Source organism: Cannabis sativa, chromosome 1 (assembly GCF_029168945.1).
Source record: "Cannabis sativa cultivar Pink pepper isolate KNU-18-1 chromosome 1, ASM2916894v1, whole genome shotgun sequence".
Taxonomy (NCBI): domain Eukaryota; kingdom Viridiplantae; phylum Streptophyta; class Magnoliopsida; order Rosales; family Cannabaceae; genus Cannabis; species Cannabis sativa.
This window is the reverse complement of record NC_083601.1, coordinates 55366747-55392108: the sequence shown is the minus strand read 5'-3', so window position 1 is coordinate 55392108 and position 25362 is coordinate 55366747. Positions and strand designations below refer to the sequence as shown.

Sequence of the window (25362 nt, the reverse complement as noted above, 5' to 3'; positions counted from 1 at the left end):
TGGCATTATTTGTAAATATTAATATTATTTGCATATAGTAAAAATGTGTCACAATCTAACAAAATGATATTATGATATATTTTCCTAAAAAAAAATAGTTAATTCATTTTCATAATGAGTATTTGATGGATCACTCTTTTGAAAAATTCAAAAGTTAAATTTAGTAACAATTTGTTCACATCTAATGGTCTTTAGAATTGTATGTGGCCTATAAATTAGTCGAAACAAGAAATAAATTTTCATTCTTCATTCCAATTAATTAAAAGTGTTAAATTAAAATTAGAAAGGAAAAAAGTAGACAAAATGGTTCTACAACAAAACAAGAAGGTTTCTTTATTGGTTATTCTTCTAGCAATTTCAGTGGCAACTATTAATTGCCAAACCTTTGATGTGACCAAGTATGGAGCAAAACCTGATGGTCAAATCGATCAGGTAATTATATTAATAAATTTCTCTCTCTTTACATTATAATAAATTAATTCATATTTATACATATGTAAATATCAATTAAGCTTAAAAGAAAATATATGTGTTTGTCTAATGTGTACATAGGCCTTAGCGGACGCTTGGAAAGAAGCATGTGCAGCACCATCTAAGGCGACAATAGTAGTTCCTAAAGGGACATACAATTTAAACAAAGCATTTTTTCTGGGACCATGCAAGTCTCCTGTGGTGTTTCAGATGGACGGTATACTAATGGCCCCGAGCGCTGCCAAAGGCTTTAAAGATGGAGAAGGTTGGGTCACTTTTGAAAAGGTCCAACACCTAACTATCACTGGTACAGGAACTTTCGATGGTAATGGTGGACAAAGTTGGGGAAAGAAATGCAAGAGAACAGATTATTGTGAACAACTCCCAATTGTAAGCTTACTTATTATACATTATTATATTACTATTATTTACTTTATTTACAAACTTAATAATAATGTGTGCTTCTCATGTTATATTTCCACACAACAAACAGAACATTAGGTTAAATTTTATAACTGACTCTGTGATCGAGGGTATCACAACAAAAGACAGCAAACAATTTCACTTCACAGTTTTAGAAGGAGTGAACTTGTTATTCACAAATCTTAAGATAATAGCTCCAGAAGAAAGTTGGACCACGGATGGAATCCACCTTGGTCGTTCGACCAACATCACTATCACTGACACCACCATTGCAACTGGTGACGATTGCATCTCTATTGGAGACGGAACCAAACAGTTGAAGATCACCAAGGTAACATGTGGGCCGGGCCATGGAATCAGTGTTGGCAGCCTTGGAAAGTATCAGAATGAACTTCCAGTAGAAGACATCACTGTCACTGACTGCACATTCAAAGGAACCTCAAATGGAGTCAGGATCAAGACATGGCAAGGGTCTACTGATGGTGTTGCGAAGGGCATGCACTTTGAGAAACTCACCATGGATAATGTTGAAACGCCAATAATTATTGATCAGAAATATTGTCCATGGGGCGCATGCACACAGTTTGAAGGGGTTCGTATTTATATATATATATATGTTAGATTATTGTATTATATTGAATACATATATTTATATATATATTATTTTGTGTGTTAAATTCATATGTTATGTGTTTGTGTGTGTATATATACGTATACAGAAGCCATCTAAGATCAAGGTTAGCGATGTGGTGTTCAAAGACATTAAGGGAACTTCTTCAACTCCTAAAGTTTTGTATCTTGTTTGTGGGGCATATCCGTGCGAAGGTATACAACTTAATAATATTGATCTCAAAACTACTGGTAGTAAGATTAAAGGGCCAGCCAAATCCGTTTGCACGAATGTTAAACCCGAGATGTCCGGCACTGTAAACCTACCGCCTTGCACTAGTGATGACTCTGCATAAATCCCGACAACAATCAATCATTCATTCCTTATTATAATGAGTTATTCATCATGACTTTATAATAAAAGAATTAAATGGGACACAATTCTTAATTACTCTATTCTATCTCAATTTTGTTTCTTTTATATATTTTGGTCATTATTTTGACCTTCACATTATTGTATTAATTTATTTTATTGATTAAGTTGTTATTTGTATGGTTTAAGTTATTATTTTTTAATTTGTTTCAACTCTACGAAGTTGCATGACAGACAAAAATATAATGTTCTTCAATTATTATTTTTTTAAAAAAAACAAAAAAAAAAAAAAAAGAAGCATTGGGGACGGCTAGTTTAATGTGAACAACAAAACCAAAAAAAAAAGAACTCAAAAGAGAACAAAGAGTGCTAAAAAAATATTAATGATAAATCATTAGAAGAAAATATGACTTTAATGTGGAGCCTATGTATACAATGGCTCCTATATAGTGAGTCATTGTTTCTAAACTACTGTTAGTAGAGCTATAATTTTTTCTATAAAAAGTCATACCAAGCTTATGATGGCTCATCGTAGGAGTCATCTAAAGTAGCAAAACATGAAACTTTAGATGGCTTTTAAAAAACACATAGCAAATTGAGATGGCTCCCAATATCATCTATTGCTTAATTTAGATCTTACGAGTCATCTATTCTTTTTTGTAAATAATAATAATAATAAATCGTAGAGTTTGATGGAATTCTTCAGGGGCGTTTCTTTGTTGTTCAATCTTTGTTATTATCTTGTAAGTTTCCTTCATGTTCATTTATATATGTAAAATAATATAAAAAATCCAATTCAAATTTATGATTCCATTCGATTTGATGCGAAAGAGAAAAAAATATAGATTTGAATGTGTTTGAATTTGAGTTCTTCTGCAACTCGAAGAGTGATATAGATTATGAGGAAACTATGATACATTCCTTTGAGTCACTCAGATGTTAACATTCAAAACAATAAAGTGAATTACATGGTTCAAAAAATATCAATTCTGATAATCACGTACTAACTTACATGATTTCTTTAAGTTTTTGTATTTTGGAGCATAAGGTGGCTATATTAAATTTCATGTAATCTCTTTGTCTAAGGTACCTACAATTATTACAATAGTGGTTTTGCCTTTACGAGGGCTGAATATATTAGTGAAAACAGAGTAAAGAGAAAAGTTTCTACTGCTGAAGAAAATGTATTGAATCGAATCAAATGATTGCAAGTGGTGAAGCTGGTATATATACCATTAGAGTACAAACTGAAATAATGGAAATAACTAACTTTCTTATATCCAACTTTAACTAACTCTTATAGGCTCCTTCAAGGTGGAGTGTAAAGATTTTTAACACCCATCTTGGATATAATTGTACTGAATTGAGAGAGGAGAAGTGGTATGGTGAAAATGCCTGCTAGGTTAGTCTTTGATGTAACATGGTTCAGTTTGAGTATCCTAGTTGTAATTTTGTCCCTAACGATATGACAGTAGATTTCGACATATTTTGTGCGCTCATGGAAGACTAGATTTTCAGATATGTGAATGGCTAATTTGTTGTCACAAAAAATGGTTGCTGGTTTTGTTACATGGATGTTGAAGTCCTTGATTATTGTTGTGAGCCATTGTATTTCACAAGTGACATTGGCAAGTGCTTTGTATTCAGCTTCAACAGATGAACGAGATACAGTTTGTTGCTTTTTCGATTTCTAAGATATGAGTGAGTTGCCAAGGAAAACACAATAATCTGAAATGGAGCGTCTAGTGTCTGGACATGAACCCCAGTTTGCATCAGTAAAGGCAAAAAGTTGTAGAGGTGTGGGAGTTGTGGCATAGAAGAAAAGTCCTAAGGTTGGTGATCCTTTTAAGTATTGGAAAATTCTATATGCAACATTAAGATGTGGTTGTTGTGGACATTATAGGTATTGGCTCAGTTTGTTTACTGCAAGGTTGGTGTCAGGTCTAGAAATTTTGAGATATGTGAGTTTACCTATAAGACTTCGATAGATGGTGGGGTCAGGGAGAGGATCTCCATGGTCTTTGCTAAGTCTGGTATTTGGTTCTATTGGTGTGGAAACAGGCTTGGCACTGAGGTATCCTGTTTCTTCTGAGAGTTGTATTATGAATGGTTTGTGGCTTACTGATATCCCTTTGTCAAAGCGGCCAATTTCAAGGCCTAGAAAAAAATGTAATTTCACCAAGATCCTTGAGCTTGAATTGAGCATCAAGAGAATCTTTGAATTGTGTTAACTCGTGCAAGTTTTTAGTTGCAATAATCATATCATCGACATATATGAGTAGTGCTATGAATATTCTTGATTTGTGTTGTATGAATAAAGAATGGTCAGACTTAGAATGGTGAAATCCTTATTCGAGAAGAGTTGTGCTTAGTTTTTCATACCATTGTCGAGATGCCTGTATTAAAGCATAGAGACTTTTTTGTAATTTGCATACTGCATTTGGGGGAATCACTCATTTTGGAGTGTATCCTGGACAGAGTTTCATGTAAATATCATCTTTTAAATCACCATGGAGGAAGGTATTATCAATGTCCATGTGATGTAAGTGCCAATTTTTAATGGCAGCAAGTAATAGAAGCAATTTTAGTGTATTAAATTTTGCTACTAGAGCATATGTGTCAAAGTAATCTATGCCATGTTTTTTATTGTAACCTTTAGCAACTAATCGTACTTTCAATCTTTCTATAATTAACCCATCTAGGTTATATTTGATCCTATATACCCATTTACAACCAATGGTGTGTTGATCAGGGGGTAGTGGGATGACAATCCAAGTTTTATTTGCCTCTAAGGCATCAGTTTCTGTGTTCGTGGCTTTATGCCATTTGGGGTCTTTGCAAGCTTGTTTGAAGTATGTAGGTTCTTTAAAATGACAAGCATTGAGTATGGCATCTCGAAATATAAGGGAAATTTTGTGATATGATAAGTGGTTTGCAATAGGGTGAGTCGTGGAAGTCATTATCGTGTCACATATATAGCTGTCCAAGTGTTGGTTTACTTATAGGTCAACCAGATTTGGTGTTTAGAGGATTTGGAATTATGGTGGGAATAACAGTATTAGGTATTTGTTCTTTGGGATTTGTTGCTACTAGTGTGATATGTTGGGAATCATGGCTGATATTAGTGCTTGTTGGGGAAAACAGGTTAATATTAGTGTTGGGAAGCTTATTTTGAAGGGGAAAAATGCTTTCATAGAAAGTGACATCCCTGGAATGGAATATTTGATTACTTTGAATGTCAAGCAATGTATATGCCTGTTGGGTTTTATGTCCTAAATAAAACTCATTTCAATATAATCATATTTACTTATTAATATAGATCAGAAATAACGTTTAATATTTTTATAGATATTTAATTATTTTGTTATTTTGTTTCCATAATGTTTTTCAAATTCAAAAATTTGTTATTTTGTTAAATATTTAATTATTTATAAATTATAAGTTTAAAAATGATATTTTTTCTATATATATCATTTTTTTCTTATTAGAAATTTATAAATCAGATCTTAAATATTTAAATAACATAGATATTTTTGTAGAGATTTGAATATTGCTTAATTTGAGATATTTTGACATATAATTATGGTAATTATTATTCATTTATTATTTTATCCCTAAAATAATAATTATCTAACCAAATCTATTTTAAAATTAGTTTATTTTATTAAATTATAAGATCTGAAAGTGATATTGAAGATTCTTTCCTTTCAAATCATTGATCTTATTAGATATTTAATTTAATTTGATTCAAATAAACCTAGATATTTTAAAATTAGTTTCCTTTATTTGGTTAGTTTAAGAATAATAATTTAATTATATTAATATCTTATTTTCACATCTGTTACATGGACAATGTTTGTTTATTAATATTGTTTATTCAAATTTTTTTTTACAAACCTATTATTTATCTGATCTAAATTGCTATGATTAACTTGTTGACAGATCCAATGATCTGATTTTAATCATAGTCCAATTGACGATAGATTTTATAAATAATTTGTAACAGGTAAATTTTGTACTTCTTTCGTCTGTGTAAACCTAGTAACATGATAGGGCCCATCCAAATCATTTCACCTGTGTGAGCCTATATATTTGCTTTTGGGCTTAGATGCATATAGGAAGTCCATTTAAGTTTTTACTAAGTAAATGGACTAGGTTGCTAAAATAAATTTTGACATAAGTAAATTTCTTTAGGTCCAATTAGATTTGGGCTTATTCAATGAATAACAATTGTTTATTTTAAGGTTAAATTCCTCTCTTTTGGGCCTTGTGTGAGAGTTGGGGGCCAATAGAAGTGGGTACGACATACTGAACCCAGCTCCCCCTCACATGAACTACCCCAATTGGGAAGGCCCATTTTCCTTATTTAAATAATTGTATTAGGTTAATTATATTAGTCTAACCTAATTTAAATTGAATTAGCAACATAATTAACTTTTGAAATATATGAAATTTATTTCTCATGTAATATTTTAAAGTTAATTTTTTAGAAAAACACTTAGTTAATGATATATATTCTAGACAGTTATTTCTAGTACTAATTATTATTTCTAATATTAAATAGGAAAATATCATTGATTGTGAAATTAATTGTTTCTTAATTAATTTTGGTACAATCTAAGTTTAGAATATTTTCCTAGTATTAAACTAGAATTAATAATTAAGTTTTCTCTATACTTAGTTATTTATTTCTTGAATTTAATACATTTAACTAAATTGAAAATTTCAATATCTAAGTTGATTTTCATCATGATACTTAAATATTGTTATTTTCATGTTATTTAATTAAAGTTGAAAATTATCTTAAGTTTAGAATCTTATTTCAGAATAACTTAAAGCGGAATAATTTTCAAAATATATTTTATTTTTATTTTATTAATCATTTCCTAAAATTTTGAAATTATATTTATTTAATGTAGAATTTTCGAATTTTATTTGAAAAATAGATTAAAGTTGAAAATTATTTATTTAATTTTGGACAAACTTAAATCAGTGATTTTTTCATTTAATGATTAATTAAAATAAATGAACTAAACTATATTATTATTAGAAATTGAATTAATTAGTCAATGAAAGTCTAGATAGATATTATCTGTTTTGCTTTAAGTATTTTTCTAGTGTATTTAATTAAATTGAAAATTAATATTTAAGTTGATTTTTAATCATGATACTTAAATATTTGAAATTTTTCTTAGATATTTAATTAAATAGGAAATTATATTTTTTGTTGAAAATTAATTTTTATTAATTTTGGGCCAACATAAAATTAGAGTAATTTTTCACGATTTATTTTTATTTTATTTTAAAGCATTTTCGAAAGTAGTATTCTTATACACTTCATTTTTCGAAATGCAATATATATTTATAGAAAATTAAATTTGAGTTGTAAATTAATTTAAATTAATTTTGAAACAACCTAAATTGAATAATTTTCTAAATATTTATGGAAATTATTACTAAGATGGAAATTTTTCATATCTATCTAAGTATAATTTATAAATATTAAATTAAAATTTATATTTGGAATTTTTCATTCTAAATTGGAAATTTTAATTAAATAAATATATATTTAAAATAAATTGAGTAAAATAAATATTAGAAGAAAATACAACCTTCATTAAATAATGAGCTTTATTATTAGGATATTCGATCTCCATTGTTGGTTTTACATAGCTATTGTTTTAGTGAGTAATCCTCCCTAATGGAGGAACGTTCATTAGCAAGTTAGCACCGTTTAATCTCGAAAAATAAGTAGCTTTGTAAGTGTTTTATATGGTATGGATCACCCTAATGGTGACGACTGTATTTGACTTACAAAATATGAAACAATGGTGGAAGCTCATAAGATAGAATAGCCTTGACTCTCGCCCAAACGGGACAACGCTGGATTACAATCTTGATCGAATAAAAGGTTGCTAGAATGTTTAACATTTTAGATGAGCTGACAACTCTATTCAATGGATGGTAGCTTTGACTCTCGCCTAAACGGGACACTGATATCAGTTTGTTGAAAACCTTGGAAATTATTTAGGATTGTATGTTTTAGTATTTTCACTTGTCATTCCTACTTGCTATATGCTTTAATAATTTCTGAATTGTGTATGAATTTGTATTGAACCATGTTATTTTCTGTTATTAAATTGTAGTTTAATTTCGAATCTTCATTGTTGGTCTAACTTGGTTTGTTTTTCTAATGAGATAAATCCCTAATGGATTTTCACCATTAGACTAACATAATAGTGTTAGATCTCAAAAGATAAATATTGTATATCCAACATCTAGCTGTTCATCAATTGATGACACCTTAGACTAGTATTTTACAATATGAAACAAGAAGATTGTATAAATAAGATTACTTTGACTCTCGCTAATCGGAGCATCGTTGGATTCTTATTTAAAACGAAATTATCCTAATTCCTCTTAGCTTATTCATTTCGAATTAGCTCAATGACATATCATTGGATGAATGGTCTATAAATCATCTAAAGTCATTCCATATTCTCTCTCAAGAAATTAAATGATGCATATGATTATATTCCCGAAATTCTATCCCAAAATGATATAAATCCTCAATCTTAGAAATCTCCTACTTGTATAGGCAAATCATAGAGTTAGATTAGTAGTAGTGGTCCAAGAAAGAATTACTCATTATACAGTTACACTTTCACAAGTGTTTCATAACCATTTTCTATCAATGGATTCAAACTGTATGAGTTTAGTATTCTGTGACCAGAATCCACTTGCACTATTCTAAGAACTCTTTGATGTAACTAAACTTAAGTCATCAAAAGATACAACCACATATTTTATAAATCAATGGCATTTGTATCTTGTTCATAGTGGTTTTGACAAGATCATTCTCTGCAAAGAGTTAATATGCCTATATCCAATGAAATTAAGTTCATCTCATTCGCAGATGGATGTACATTCAGGGGTGGATATGAGTTTTCGTTGTATTCTTAAAACGATCACTCTAGATTTTACCTTATGCAAAAGAAATTTGAAATGTTTGAAAAATTTCATGAAATTCTAGCAATGGTAAGTGGTTAAAGATCTTGCGAACTGGTAGGGGTGGAGAAAAAGTTAGTAGATATGCAGTTCAAAGATCATCAATTTGATTTTGAATTATATCCAAACTTACCTCCCCAGAAATTCGAGTTTTTATTGATGATTAGTTACTACTCGTTGCCCAAATCCTTCTATGGTAATATAATTTCAGAATGATGCAATGGTTGTATACTTAATGTAAATCATTACTAAATTCATGGATGACCTAATCGAAATCTTAAGAAAAGCTAGAACTGTTAACCCTGGTTTGCATGTTTGTTAGCTATTCTAAGTGATTAGGGGTGGAGCATCCCATAGTCATTAGATAAGAAAGTGTTTGTTTAAACAAATACTATTTTTCTAAGAAAATGACTAAGTCTGAAAATAAAGTAGCAAATAAAGGAGATAATTTTTCTTGATTCCATAAGTGTTCTATCATCATATTCGTTACAAGATGATCCCACTGCCTCTGTTGTCTTAACACAACCGAAGAGGTCAATACCATTTAGTTTTCTTAGACATAATTCACGGTACCTTGTCGTAGTGGGAGAGTTTCAAGGAACTTTACCTTCTCATGCCTTGGAAGATACTAGTGATTAAAATCAATTGTGAGTTTAAATAAGTAATAGATTGTCAAGAAAAGAAACTAAGAAGAAAGCCAAGAGAACTATGGTTTAATCAATTCACATGGAGTAACCTAAAGTTTTCTATTACAAGGACATGAAAGGAAATTTTCGTTGATAAGTCTATTCAATGGACTTAACAAAACTTCCTGTTCCTAGAATTATAGGTTTGAGTTTATCTAAACCTATGGCTTGTGGTACACCTGGTAATTACTTACTCTAATGCAAGCATGAGATGCTGAAGCATTTTCTTTCCAATGGCAATCTATAGAAGCTTCACAACTTCTTAGATATAGATTTTATTTATCTAAGGAAAAGTTTCAACTATTCCAGAGAAGATAAAGCCATGAAAGAATATCTTAAATCAACAGTGAGAGGTCTCAGATATGCTTTAGTATGCCTTAGACCAGACACCTGCTGTTGAGTGGGAGTAATGAGTAGGTATCAGATTAATCCAGGAATAAAACATTGGAAGACAATCAAGTAAATTTTAAGATTAAGAAGAGGAACTATATGTTAGTCAATAAGGGTTGTTTTAAAACTCTTAGACTACACCACATCAGATTTCGAGACTTGCCTGTGTGCTAGAAAGTCTGCTGATAAGATGGTGATTACTTTGGGGTGGAGTAGTGATTTTGGAGAAGTGTAAAAACCTATCTGAAATCTCTTAGTCTACCAGAAAGAGACTGAATGTTAAAGTTGCAGGAAAGGTACTTATTCAGTCTAAGGAAAGTTCTATACATTTGTGGCATCGTTCCAACTTGCCTTAACTACTAGGGTTACTTCCTAAATAACCAAGAAGTAGTTGCCAAAAGTATAGAGTCCAGTATCCCAAGAGAGTAGACATATAGAGAGGAATTTCACATTATTAAGGATTTTGTGATTAAGGAAGAGTAATGGTTGAGAAGAGGTTGTGTTTAATTCAACCTGTCAGATCCAATTACGAGGAGTTTACTACTATTACACTTGATTGGTATATCAAGGTGTTAATGATTATTTGAAATGCACATTTTGTTTTGTATTAGTGCAAGTGGGAGTTTGCTGGGTTTTGTGCCCTAAATAAAACTCATTTCAATATAATCAAATTTACTTATTAATAAAGATCAGAAATAACATTTTATGTTGCATGGTTCACATGATTTATTACATGATTATATGTATATAATGTATGAATTCTTTTTTAAGTCCAGAACATATGAGTTTGTTAAAGATTATAGTGTTGTCAGCACAGTGGAATATAATCTTGATTATATGTTCAAAAGTTTATTCCCTGATTTGTCAGAACACTGGATTTAGACTGACATGGTATAATCAGGGATAGGTATTCTTACACCTTGGAAAAGTGTTATGTCCTTTCCAGGACATTGGCAAAGTTTACCAGTATCGGATGTATGGAGTATACATCGGAAGGGACCGATATTGAACTTTGATTAGATATATTAAAACTTACCGTAATATCTATTCAATTCAATATCACCTGTTGATCCTAGATCAAATGATCTTAATCCTGATATGGTTAGGTTCAATCTCAAGAGTGTTATCCGTGTTCTTTGATTTGTTAGTTAAGCCTACTTTTGGGTCAGGGTGATACGTACATTTGGGAACACGGTAATGCAATTGAGTGGGAGCGCTAACATAAATATGGAATCTATAGCTTCTATCTGGCAAATAGAAAGTAAAGGATGATTTCCTTCGAGCTTAACCCAACAAAAATAAATGGTGGAGATTGTTGGGTTTTATGCCCTAAATAAAACTCATTTCAATATAATCAGATTTACTTATTAATATAGATCAGAAATAACATTTAATGTTGCATGGTTCACATGATTTATTTCATGATTATATGAACATAATGTATAAATTCATCTGAAACCCTTTTCACATACTTGATCCTGTTTATTGTGATGTCAACACATTGGAAAGTAAACATGACTATGTGAATTAAGTTTCCTAGATTTATCAGACATAGGGTTTTACTGATATGATAAACTACAACAGAGTTTACTTGCATTTGGAGAAGTGCTATGTTCTTTCCAGAGCATTGGTTAAAGTAAAGCTCAGGTTGGATGCATGGAGTATGCATCGGAAGGTACCGATGTTGAACTTTGACTTAGATTTATTAAACTTACCGTAATATCTATTCAAGTCAATATCGCCTAGTTGATCCTAGATCAAATGTTCTTAATCCTGTTATGATTAGGCTCAATCTTGAAAGGCTATTCGTGTTCTTTGATTTGTTAGTTAAGCCTACTTTTAGGTCAGGGTGATACGTACATTTTGGGAACACGGCAGTGCAATTGAGTGGGATCGCTAACATAAACATGGAATCTATAGCTTCTATCTGGCGAATAGTAAGCAAAGGATGATCTCCTTCGAGCTTGACCAAACGAACATAAATGGTGGAGTACTCATTTCACATAAGCTGAAATATCATTTATACGGGGTCAAGTGTTTTAAGGATAAAATACATTGTAGGGTGTTACGGTAATCTAATCCCTTTACAGTGTAGATCATTCATATAGAGGATCATTGATCACATTAGGATTATAACAATAGATAACTAATGATGTGTCTATATGGTGGAACATATAGAGCATTCTATATACTGAGAGTGCAATTCTAAGTTCTATGCGTGGATTCAACGAAGAATTAATAAGTTAGTGAATTTTAGTGTTAAATTCTTGATCTACTTATTGGAAGCTCGGTTATATAGACCCATGGTCCCCGCACTAGTTGAGATAATATTGCTTGTAAGACTCATATAATTGGTTTTGATTAATCAATTATAATTCTCAAATTAGACTATGTCTATTTGTGAAATTTTCACTAAGTAAGGGCGAAATTGTAAAGAAAGAGTTTATAGGGGCATATTTGTTAATTATGATACTTTGTATGGTTCAATTAATAAATATGATAAATGACAATATTATTTAATAATTATTTATAGTTATTAAATAGTTAGAATTGGCATTTAAATGGTTGAATTAGAAAATTGGCGTTTTTGAGAAAATCAGATGCAGAAAAGGTAAAACTGCAAAATTGCAAAAAGTGAGGCCCAAATCAACTAAGCATGGCCAGCCACTTTTGTAGGCAATTTAAACTGATATTTTCATTATTTTAATGCCAAATAATTCAAACCTAACCCTAGTGGAATGCTATAAATAGATAGTGAAGGCTTCAGGAAAATTACACTTAAATTTTCTATTTTTCCTTCAGAGAAAAATCTGAGCCTTCTCTTTCCCTATCTTTGGCTGAACCCACTCTCTCTCTCTTCCTCATTGAGATTTCGAAATTCTTAGTGTAAGAGTAGTGCCCACACACAGCAAGTGATACCTCAATCATAGTGAGGAAAATCGTGAAGAAAGATCATCAGCAAAGGAGTTTCAGCATCAAGGATTTAGAGAAAGAGATCCAGGTTCAGATATTGATAATGCTCTGCTACAGAAAGGAATCAAGGGCTAGATATCTGAATGGAAGGAGTCATTATATTCCGCTGCACCCAATGTAAGGTTTACTAAACTTTATATGTGTTTATTTCATCGTTTTAGAAAGTTCATATTTAGGGTGTTAATAAACATACTTGTGAGTAGATCTAAGATCCAGGTAAAATAAATTTCCAACAACTGGCCTCAGAGCCATGGTAATTGATTTACTTGCAAGAATTCTTTCATCTGTGTATGACCTAGCAACATGATAGGACTCATCCAAAGTGTGCCTGTGTGAGCCTAAGTATTTATTTTTATTATAGATGCATATAGGTTGTTGTTGCTAAAATAAATTATCATAGTTCTTGATAGAATTTATTTAGGCCCATTTAGTTTTTGGGCTTATTCACTTAATAACAGTTGTTCATTTTAAGGTTAAATTCCTCTCTTTTGGGCCTTGTGTGAGAGTTGGGAGCCATAGAAGTGGGTACGACATACTGAACCCAGCACCCCTCACATGAACCACCCCAATTGTGAAGGCCCATTTGCCTGATTTGAATAACTGTACTAGGTTAATTGAACTAGTTTAATCTAATAAAATTGATTAGCAACATAATTAATTTCATTTATTTTGAAATTAATTTAAGAAAATTATAGTTTAAAGAATTTTTTATTCTAAGCTAAACTATATGTATTTTCTTGTATTTAATTAAATATAGAATTATAACCATCTAGATTCTTTCTGAAGCTTAATTTAAATTTTTTCATTAAATATTCCTATTTAAGTTGATATTTAGTTATCTACAACTAACCAACTTAAATCTGAATATCTTTTGGATTTAAAATTTCAAAATTAAGTTGAGGAATTTTAGGCATTGGTTATTAAGATTCTTTAGATATTTTTTAAGTTAATATCTTTTCGAATATTAACTTAAAATGGAATATTTTAGATATTTTTTAAGTTAATATCTTTTCGAATATTAACTTAAAATGGAATATTTTCAAATTAAGTGGTTACAACTTAATTTTTGATATTTAATTAAATTTAAATTTGAAAAATATTTAGGTTCTAGATTATTTCTAATACAACCTAAATTAGATATTTTTTTTTTCAAATTTTGTGGAAAAGATACTTAGTCAAATAAGATATTTTCTAGATAGTTATTTCTAGACTACTTATTATTTCTAATATTAAATAGGAAAGGGATTTTTTCAAAAATATACGTAAAATACAAAATAATTACAAAAATAACCTAACAAATCTCAATTACAATAATGTCTTGCCACATCATCAAAAAATACCTTAATTCTAAAATAATATGCTTGAAATGAAACTATTCACGAAATTCTTTTTTTCTTTTTTTTTAAAAAAATTTTCCTACATTTCAAAAATAATCTTTTGGTTACTTATGATGTTGATAAGAAACTAATAAGTAACTTTTTCATAAAAAGTATTACTTTTATATCATATAATTTGAGATACATTTTGGTTACCTCTAAAACTTACATGTATAAACTTTAATAATCAATTAATTATTTAGGTTATATTAATACATTTGAGTAACTTTCAAGTTTACTTTCGAAAATAATGAGTTGTCATCCAGTACCATTTTAATAAATTGTATTTTAAAAAAATATATATCATAAATGTTTAAGTTACCCATATTTTTTAAATATGAAATTTGATTAGTTAAATAAAGAATGAAGTTACAAATAAATTTTAATTATTACTAATAAGAGATATTTTTTAGACCAATTAGTTATGATTTCGATAAGATACCAATTTATTACTTTTGATAAAATTATCAATTTTAAAATACAAAGATGATGATCAGACTAAATATCCTATAATCAGATATGTCTATACTCATATATATCAAATAAACTTATTAGTTTATTTTGGAATATTGAAACAAATTTTCATTCTTTGTTTACATTTTTCGTATAGCCTACCATCGTATATGCTAATAAATCTATTGGTTTATTTTGGCATGATGAAACAAATTTTCATTTTTCTTTTTTGTATATTGGAACAATAATTCATTTCATTTCATATAGCTTACTAATATATATGTCAATAAACCTACTAGTTTATGTTTGATGGAACATTTTATATTTTTTCAATATAGAGTAAACTATTGTTGCTCCAAAATTTGCCCAAAATACGTGGACCAGTCAAGAGGGGACACGTGGATCAGATAACTTGGAAAGATTTGCTAAGTCTTTTTATGCCACCAGGAAGCGCTATTAGCATGGGTCCCGGAGGAGACACCCGGAGTACAAGTTACTCCTGGAAGCTAGTATAGCGTGAAGGCCCTCCGGGATGTGTCAGGTCTCTCCCGAGAAATCAAGTCGCATTTAATGCTGCATGGGAGGAAGCGTGTTGGGACTGTAACACGCAATAAAGTCTGACGGCACAACCCCCGAACAGCAGCGCTACAGTAATGATCATTTAAGTCTAGCGACGGCTACTCTGCGAAGAGTCACGTCAATCATAAGACGAAAAGGACATTCTCCATAAAAACCCTACAGCACCTAGGGATTTGACCATGCATCACCCATGGTATATTCATCGGAAATGCCCAACTTTATGGATACTTACAGACACATGTGTAAGAACAATTCTAGGGATTACCCCACCAAAACACTATAAATACCCCCTCAAAGCTCATTTAATGGGGTCGGAGAATCTTGGTTTGCAACAGAGCAAGAAGAGAAAAAAACTCACCAAGAACATTCTCTGTATTTAAGAGAAAAACATTCTCTCAAGTGTAGAATCTGTATTAAATATATCCATTAATAGCAGTGGCTCGTGGACTAAGGCTCATTAACGCCCCAACCATGTAAAAAGTCTTCATCTCACTTTCTTACAGCTCCTATTATAATTATATTTTAATAGTTGCCGAAAATCTCGGTCAACATTTTGGTGCTTTCATTGAGAGCTGAGGAAAGCTGCTTCACAACAAGCATTTAACTTCACGATAATGGTGGAGACAAGAGCTACACGTCATCCTAGCCCTCTAGAAGACGCTCAAGATCCCAATGAGGAAGATGTAGCCTCAAGGGCAGCAGAGGAGTCCGAGGAAGAAGAAGAAATAGTTCCCGAGGAAAACCACGAGGAACACCTCGACGAGTATGCCTATGATGATGGAAGCTACCAAGAGCTGGTGCTCCTCAGACAAAAAGCTATCGATCATGAAGCTGAGATCGAAGCTCAGAAAGTGCAAAATCGAAAAATGCATGAAGTGATGCTAGCCATGCAGAAAGCCATGGAGGCAGCTGGTATTCACGTGCATCCCAAGGCGATGGCCGCTGGGCTCGACGGGGAGCCAGCGACGTCTTCGCCTAATTCCCAGCAGCAAAGGCCTAGGGAACCTAGCCCTATAAGGCACCCTGCTGAGAAAAACCAAACAAAAAACCCTACTTCTGCCCCTGGTCGAAAGAAAAAGGTGCAGGATCCGCGAAAGGTCCGCTCGGATTTCCCTAAAGGGAAAGGTCCGCAGAGGGGCAAGCCCCAAAGAGGGAGTCTTGGCCCTCAGGATCGAGGGGACCGAAAAAGCGTTTCAGTGCACCAGGAACCAGGGGGTAGAGGAAGAGGAGGACAGAGATGTCCACCCATTGATCTGAGAAATCAAATCAATGGGAATCAAGGCGACCTCCGGGATCACCTTGACCAAAAAAGATACAGGCCTGTGGTCTCCTCGGGTACTGTAAACGAAGGGATTATGGCAGAACTTGCCATACTTCGAAAAGATATTGCTCGAGTCTCCCGGAGGCAGAAGGGAGATGATTCCGACTCGGACAGTGAGGATCGGGAGCCTTGTGCCAAACATATCCTGGAGGCGGAGCTCCCTAAAAACTTCAAAATGCCCGAAATGGCAGCATATACTGGGAACTCCGACCCCAGTGATCACTTGTCACGATTCAACCGAGTCATGACAGTCATGCGGGTCAGCAATGACGCCAAATGCTTATGCTTCCCCCTCACTGCGAGCGGATCGGCGAGAGGAATGGTTCAAGAAATTGGAACCGGGATCGGTGGGATGTTGGAACAAACTCCAAACCAACTTCGGAGACAATTTGTCGCGCGGGGAAGGTCAACTTGGAGGTTAGTGCCTTGACCAACATCAAGCAACCGCCCACCGAGACCTTGAAGAATTACATCAAGAGGTTCGAGAGGAAGCCTCGAAGACCAAGAAGGTCGACGACGGACAACGGCTTGCGCTTCTCCAAGCGAGGAATCCGCTTTGGGACTCCCTTGGAACGAATTACGGCGAAGGCGGCGGCTAGCCTTCGGGACTTCCCGAGCGAGTCCAAAAATATATTAACCTCGAAGAAGCCCGGATCGTGGCTTACGGAGGCTATTATCCCACGGGATAGCGGGATACATGCCGGGAGTATCGCCCTCGGGTCGTCCCGACCGCGACCCCCTCCGATAAGTGGCATACGGTTTTCGCTACTCCGGATACGACCTGGGGCAAAGCTTTGCCCCCGGCATCTTCCCATTACGGCAACCCGTCCGGGGTGAATGGACGGGCTCCTTCACAGGCTGCCCCGACTGCTAGCTTAACAGGCCCTACCCAGGGGTCAAGGAGCAAAAGGTCTTCCAAGGGCAGCACCCGAACGGGAGAGAAGCGCCAAAAGAAGGGGTACACACCCCAATACACCCAGTACACAGAGCTCACGGACTCTCAGGAACGTGTATATTTTGCCACAAGGCGGAATACGCACTACGGAGACCCCGGCCATTGTACGAGAGACGGCTCCGGAGAGATCCGAGTAAAGGTGCGAATACCACAACGACATTGGCCACAGCACCAATGAGTGTAAAAATCTCAAAGATGAGATTGAGAATCTGATCCGTTTGGGCCACCTCTATGAGTGGATCAAAAATAGGTTGCCCCACCTTAATCCGGGGCAGGTGGCAGGGGGTATGCCTTCGGGAACACCGGGGGTACGGCGGGAGTATTGCCTCCGAGTGCTCCGCAGTGACACCCGGCATATACCGGACTACCGCCCCGGCCTAATGGACGGGTAGCCATGATCTCCGGAGGTCCCCATATCGGAGGAAACACTCGAAAGGAGCGAAAGAGATATGTCGAGGCCGCAAGACACAGTGAGGTGTGGGAGGTCACTCAACTCCTAGCTCAAAGGCCTCGGCTAATGGACCAACCCATAACGTTCACGGAAGAAGACGCCAAGACGGTGCGTTTTCCTCATCACGACCCGCTGGTCATAGAGACCCCCATCGCAAATAAAGTGGTGGCTAGGGTCACGATTGACAATGGAAGTTCCGTGAACTTGCTCTTCAAAGAAGCCTTCAACTGCGATAGGGTTGACCGTACCGGGACCTCTCTCCTAGTGGATCGCGGCTCACGGGGTTTAACGGGACAACGCTAATCCAGATGGGAAAAGTCGAGCTCCCGGTTACCACGTGCCGGATACCCCCCAAAGCACATTCAAGTATTGCACCTTCGTGGTGGTAGACTGTCCAACAGCCTACAACGCAATCTTAGGCCGACCGGCCCTCGTCGACTTTGGTGCAATAACTTCAATCCGACACCTATGCCTAAAATTCCCTACCCAGGAAGCCGGAGTCGGAACGGTGAGGGGAAATCAAGGAGAGGCCAGGCAATGTTACAATGTTGCCACCCACTTGCCAGTACTCATGGTCCGGGGGCCCCCTGAGATAGAGAAGGCTGAAGAAGACGAGCTGGATCCTCGCATAGGATCCGAAAGGGTCGTAGAACCAATGGAGGACGTCGAAGAAATACCAGTGTGCGACGACGACTCCACCAAAGTACTCCGGATAGGGAGAAGCCTAGATCCGGAGGAAAAAGATAAAATAATAAAAACACTGAAGGGCGCCATCGACATTTTTGCATGGCGCCAAGAAGACATGACCGGCATCAGCCCTCATGTCATCACCCATGTACTCAATGTCAACCCGGACATGCCCCCTGTACAGCAAAAGAGACGCCCGCTCGACTCGGTGAAAGTTGAGGCCTTAGAGAAAGAGGTGGATAAACTTTTGTCCAATAGCATGATCCGCGACGTATACTATCCGGAATGGCTGGCCAATCCGGTCCTGGTGCCCAAGCCAAACGGGACTTGGCGGGTTTGTATAGATTTCACAGATCTAAACAAAGCACCGCCCAAAGGATCGCTTTCCGCTACCCGGGGATCGACCGGATGGTGGACGCCACGTCGGATTTAAGCCGCTTGTCTTTCATGGATGCCTATGCGGGTACAACCAAATAAAAATGCATACGGCGGACCGGGGAGTACACTAGCTTCGGGACCGATAAGGGGGTATACGTTACCTAGTCATGCCTTTCGGATTGAAAAACGCCGGAGCAACCTATCAAAGAATGGTTAACCGGATGTTTAAAAGCCTCCTGGGACGAAACATGGAAGTATATGTAGACGACATGCTCGTCAAATCCAAAGCATGCAACAGCCATGCAAGTGACTTAGAGGAATGTTTCGAAGTCGTCCGGAGATACGGCATGAAACTCAATCCGAAAAAATGCACCTTCGGAGTCAAATCGAGAAAATTCCTGGGCTTCATAGTCAGCCAAAGGGGGATCAAGGCGAACCCGGAGAAAATCCAAGCTCTCCTGGACATGCCATCCCCCAAGAAACATAAGGACGTGCAAAGTTTGACCGGAAAGGTAGCCGCACTGAGCCGCTTTATCTCACGGTCCACGGACAAGTGCATACCCTTCTTCAACATACTAAAGAAATGCCAAAAGTTCGAATGGACAGATGAATGCGAGGAGGCATTCAAAAGGTTAAAAGACCACATGGCCAAACCTCCTATCCTATCAAAACCCGTCCTTGGAGAAGACTTGTTCCTTTACTTGGCCGTCTCCGAGCATGCGGTCGGTCTGCACTGGTCGGGAGGAAGAAAAATTCAACACCCGTGTACTACGTTAGTAAACGCATGGTAGGTGCGAGACAAGGTACCGGTTATTGAAAAATTAGTATTACGCATACCGATGGCATCAAGGAAGTTGAGACCATACTTCCAAGCCCATCCGATCAGAATTTTGACCAATCATCCACTCCGGCAAGTTCTCCAGAAGCACGAAGCATCCGGAAGACTCCTCGAGTGGGCAATGGAGCCGAGTCGATTCGACTTACATTATGTGCCCGGATTTCCATAAAAGGCCAAGCCTTGGCGGACTTCATCACCGAATGTAATGAAGCCGAGGCAACGGCCAATACACCGGAGCCACCCATCCCCACTTGGAGAGTATTTGTGGATGGAGCTTCTAATGAGAATGGTTCGGGGAGGCGGAGTGGCTATGATATCACCTGCGGGTTGCGGCTCCGGGCGGCACTCGGTTCAACTTCACGGCTTCGAATAATGAAGCCGAATATGAGGCTACGATAGCGGGGCTAAAATTGGCCAAAGCCGTAGGAGCTCGGAGGGTGGAAGTCTACGGCGATTCTCGGTGGTCGTAAACCAAGTTTCGGAGAATACCAAACTCGCGGCGAAAGGATGGCCGCATACGTAACAATAGTCCGAGAACTGCTCCACGAGTTCACGGACTATAAAATAGAAAGAATCCCCAGAAAAGAACGCTCACGCGGATGTCGGCTAAGTTAGCCTCGGACGGCGAAATCGAAGAGGCGGGGGTAGTACCAGTGGAACGCTTGGCAGAGCCAAGCATCAAAATAAAAGAGACCACACAAACGGTTGGGCAAGAACCCATTTGGATGGTCCCCATCATAAAGTACATAACCACGGGTGAGTTGCCCCAAGAGAGGGCCTTTGTCTCGAAAGATTCGGTATCGGGCTCATCGTTATGTAATGATGGATCAAATTCTCTACCGGAGAGGACTCAGCATGCCTTATTTAAGGTGTGTATCGGACCCTGAAGCTAGACAAATCATGCTGGAGGTCCATGAAGGGTTCTGTGGAGACCATACGGGAGGACCCAGCCTCTCAAAGAAAATATTGAGGCAGGGATACTTCTGGCCAACAATGAAAAAAGATTGTATAGACTATGTCCAAAAGTGTGACTCGTGCCAAAGGTACGCGAACATACCGAGAGCTCCTCCAAATGAGATCACTTTGATGACCAGCCCCTGGCCCTTCGCGGTCTGGGGAATAGATATCATCGGGTCTCTACCTACGGGAAAAGGAGGGGTAAAGTATGCAATAGTAGCAGTGGACTACTTCACCAAGTGGACAGAGGCTGAGCCTATGAAGACAATAACTGCTAAGAAGGCGTTGGACTTTGTTATCAAAAACATAGTGTGTCGATACGGCTTGCCTCACAAGATAGTCTCAGACAATGGAAAGCAATTTGATTGCGAGGAATTTACTGACTTTTGCAACCAACACGGAGTGGTAAAAAGCTTCTCCGCGGTAGCCCGGCCTCAAACAAAGGTCACCTTGAAAAAGAAGCTGCTGGCCTGTAAAAATAACTGGCCTGAAGAATTGCCAAGGGTATTGTGGGCCTACCGGACGACCCCCAGAACCACAACCGGTCACTCGCCGTTCTCAATGGCGTACGGTTGTGAAGCAATGGTCCCGGTGGAAACGTTATTCCCGTCCCACAGGAGGACGACTTATGATCCGGCCACCAATCGGGCCCTGCTCCAAGAAGCTCTGGATCAAGTCGAAGAACTTCGGGATGAGTCCCAAATACGGATGGCCGCTTATCAAAAGAAGGTGACCAAGTATTTTAACTCCAAGGTTAAAAATAGAAAATTCGCTATTGGGGATATGGTCCTAAGAAGGGTTTTCCCAGCCACCCAAGAACCCGGAGTGGGGGTACTTGGACCAAATTGGGAAGGACCATATGAAATCGAGGACGAAATCGGTTCTGGCACTTACAAACTAAAAAGAATGGACGGAACTACTGTCCCAAGAGCCTGGAATGCCGATCACCTCAGAAAATATTACCAATAGCGAATTAAACTTAGATTTTGTTCAAAGGGTTTGTACCGTCCAAATGTATGCCTCCTCTATATTAAATAAAACTGAGTGCCTTAAAAACAAAGTTTCTATGCCACTCAGGGGGGTACTAGGGTATACCGCACGGACAAACAAAAACAATCTAAGTAAAATATCCTGACCCAAAGGGCAGGTCAAACTAAGTAAAATATCCTGACCCAAAGGGCAGGTCAATCTAAGTAAAATATCCTGACCCAAAGGGCAGGTCAATCTAAAAAAAAAATAAAAAAATAATCCTGACCCAAAGGGCAGGTCAATCTATCTAAGTAAAATATCCTGACCCAAAGGGCAGGTCAAAAAATATGCGCAAAAAATAAAGAGCGTAAGTATAAAAACCCTGAGCCAAAGGACAGGTTGAAATATATAAGTGTGAAAAATAAAGATCGCATATATAAAAATATCCTAGCCCAAAGGGCAGGTCATACACATGTAAATGGCCCGGGGACAGGCCTTAAGATATAATTGTCTCCCCTTCAAATAAAAGCTGCCGCCTATATGTAAATTGTTCTAAGGCAGCAGCAAATATGTACAAACAAAAAAAGTTATAAGAAGAACGGGTAGAATCTGGGTCAATAATACGGCAGCTCAGTCAGCCCGCGGTGGAAGACGAGGTCCAATCCGTGCCTCAAGCTCAGCGTCAAGCCTTTTCTTCTTTTCCCGAAATTTGGCAATCATGTCCTCGGGTTTGGGATAAAAAGTGAGCTTGATACTCTGATCGTTGGTGGCCCAAGCCATGTAGACACCATCATCAAAGCGCTTCGGGCACCGGGCGCAGGAGACAGGAGAAAGGAGCTTGGCCTTCTTGGCCTTCCTGGTAGACTGATCTTTGTAGTCCCGAAGCTCCTTCAACTCCGCAGCTAGAGCGGCCTTGGATTTGATATCCGACTGGTGAGTCTCCTCTAGAGACCTCACTTTGGCGGCCATTTCATCCAAAGCCTCCCTGGCCTCCCGAAGATCTCGCCTGGCCTTCTCGGCAGCCTCGGTTTGAGCCCTTAGTTCCTCCTGATGATGGGCCTCCATCCTGCCTCTCCGCTGGGCCTCGGCCTGGATCATGGCCTCCGCCTGAGCCTCCCTCCAGGTGGCCTCCTCTTCCTTGGCCTTGGCCTTCTCTTCCTTGGCCTTGGCCGCTGCCTCCTGGCGCTCGGCCGCCTCCTGGTAGATCTGCCTCTCCGCTGTGAGGTCTTGGAGGACCTTCCTGACGTCGTTCATGTCCCCAAAGTCGGACAGAGCGAAGCCATGGTTTATGATGTTCCTGGAGAGGCGACCAGCCTCAGCAGCAAGCTGAACCATAACGAGGTATAAGGAAAAATTTCTCAAAGGAAGAAAACAAAATACAAATGACAAAAAGGAAACGCAAAAAATTGCAAAGTACTTACTACTGTGAGGGAATGGCTGAGGTCCTGGACCTGGAAGATAGAGTTCAAGGAGGCACAAGTGGCAAACCGCTTGGGCGCGCAGCGTGTAAGCTGAGAAGCGAACTCACCGGTCATTTCCGCGGCAAAGGGAGCAAAAGTGGGCCCTAGGAGGGGACGGAACCAGTCCGTTAAGGGGTCCAGGTTGAGGTTCCATGGATCATGATAGTCCGGATGGTTGATGCTCGCCTCAACCTCAGCTCACAGAATCCTCCTAAGGGCCTCCACCTCGGCATACCCCCGGGAGTACTCGTCCATAGCGTAGTTGTGTTTGGCTATGCGAAGCTCCTGCCTCACCTCATCCCTCGGAATCGGGGTAAGATCAATGTGAGGAGGAGCAGGATTTTCCTCCATCGGGGAAACCCCGCCGTCTAGGCCATGAGCAGGAGTGTCGGCCCTCCGAGGCCTCTTCGGCTCGTCCTGGGCAATCATCTTGCCCTTACGCTTGCGAATCAGAGCCACTTCAGGCTCCTCCTCGTCCTCCTCTGCTACCACTGGAAGGGCTTGAGGCTCTCCAGTACCCTCGGCGGCTTCCTCCGAGAAGTCCCACCTTTTCCCTTGGCCTTCTCCCGGAAGCACCTCCTCGTCATCCACTAAGTCAATGGTTTCGGGGAGCGCGGAAGGAACCTTCAAGGAAGGAGCCGGGGGAGAGGGGGTGGCGGAGGAGCCACGGGAGTATGAACCCGGCAATTTGTTCCGGGATGGCATCCATGGAGGTACTGTTCCAATAAAATAAGCAAGTGTTAGAAGTTCGTGAGCGCTTATAAAAGGTGCGGCAAATAAACTACTCCTACCGAACTTCCTAATTCGGCCCTAGCAAAGTCCCGAACTTTAATGCGGCGGCATCATCTCCAAGATAGCTGTCCGAGGGCCGAAACCGATTTGGACGCTATGTAAGCCAGACGGACCTAAGGGAATAGGTTCGGAGGGCGGAGCCCATCCGGGACCGACCTAGGTAATCTCCTAAGTTCGTAAAATAAAATTCCTTCAAATGATCCCCCCACCGGGTCGACGGCATCTTAAACCTACGGAGACGCTCGTCAAACCCTATGGGCCTATGACTGGTATATTCATCAACGGAAGGAACATAGCGAATTATCAAGGGAGACTTACCACCGGCACCGGAAGTGCTAGCACCGGGAGCACCCGAGTTTGGTTCGGGGGCTGAAGGCTGAGGACGGGAAGTCTGGTTCTCAGAAGAACCTTCAAGACGAAGGGGCCTCCCGGCGGAAGGACCCCGTCTCTTCTTGAAGTATCTTGTCAAAAAATTTAGCTTCGGACTTCCCGCCAATGGCTTGGCTCCTTCGCACCACGGACTCCCCACGCGAAGCCCTCTCCCGAGAGGCGGCACTGGGCCTTAAATACGCCTTCTCTGGGCCTTCGGTAGAGATAATCTTGGTACTTCTTCTCTGCCGTAGCAATGAGCTCATCCGGAAGGCCTTCTCATGGCAAGGCGCCCTCACATTGGGGCAGATGACCTTTGAGAGGTTGGAGTCATCCACGGATTGATGAGAAAGGATAAGTTTAGCCTTCCTGCAATTCTCCGTGGTGACCAGGCCCCCGACATCAAGATCGGCATGATCGTAGGAGGCGAAGGCTTGGGCCCTTCGAAGGAAAGCCTGAGTGGGGAGCGTCCGCTGGTAAGGTGGGATCCGCACCCACTCCGTGAGAAGCTCGGGTGGTCCACGGCCACGAACCGGACGAGAAGAAAAATCGGTGGCGGTACTCCTTAACATGAGTCTGCCTATTATATGGAACCATCCCCTCGTTAGCAGGGTGGATCCGGAACCCATAAAAACCATCCTTAAGTTTGTCCCCTTTCTTGGGGACGGATACAAGTTCATAAAAATATAAAATTTCCGCCGGGGCAGGAGACCCCCGGCCGCGGGCGGTGTAAAAAATAAATAAGCACGAGAGCGGGCGGTAAGCTTGAGGAATAAGTTGGTATGGCGCAAGGCCGACAAATACAAGAAAATTCACAAAGTAATCTTGGAGCGGGAGCATGGCA

At 38.4% G+C, this 25362-nt stretch overlaps 2 protein-coding genes across 2 annotated transcripts; one reads left to right on the top strand and one right to left on the bottom strand.

The window, feature by feature from the left end:
* The first annotated feature begins 247 nt into the window (after positions 1–247).
* Positions 248–2091, top strand: LOC115704244 (polygalacturonase-like). The gene is made up of 4 exons (XM_030631459.2): positions 248–432; positions 553–861; positions 965–1486; positions 1614–2091. Exons 1-4 carry the CDS (start codon positions 304–306, stop codon positions 1857–1859), a joined length of 1206 nt encoding a protein of 401 aa, XP_030487319.2. The 5' UTR covers positions 248–303; the 3' UTR covers positions 1860–2091.
* A 2133-nt stretch (positions 2092–4224) lies between these two features.
* LOC133035166 (uncharacterized) lies at positions 4225–23934 on the bottom strand. Its single transcript, XM_061110997.1, has 3 exons — positions 23319–23934; positions 23026–23223; positions 4225–4272 (listed from the first exon to the last, which is right to left on the bottom strand). Exons 1-3 carry the CDS (start codon positions 23430–23432, stop codon positions 4225–4227), a joined length of 360 nt encoding a protein of 119 aa, XP_060966980.1. The 5' UTR covers positions 23433–23934.
* Between the last annotated feature and the right edge of the window lie 1428 nt (positions 23935–25362).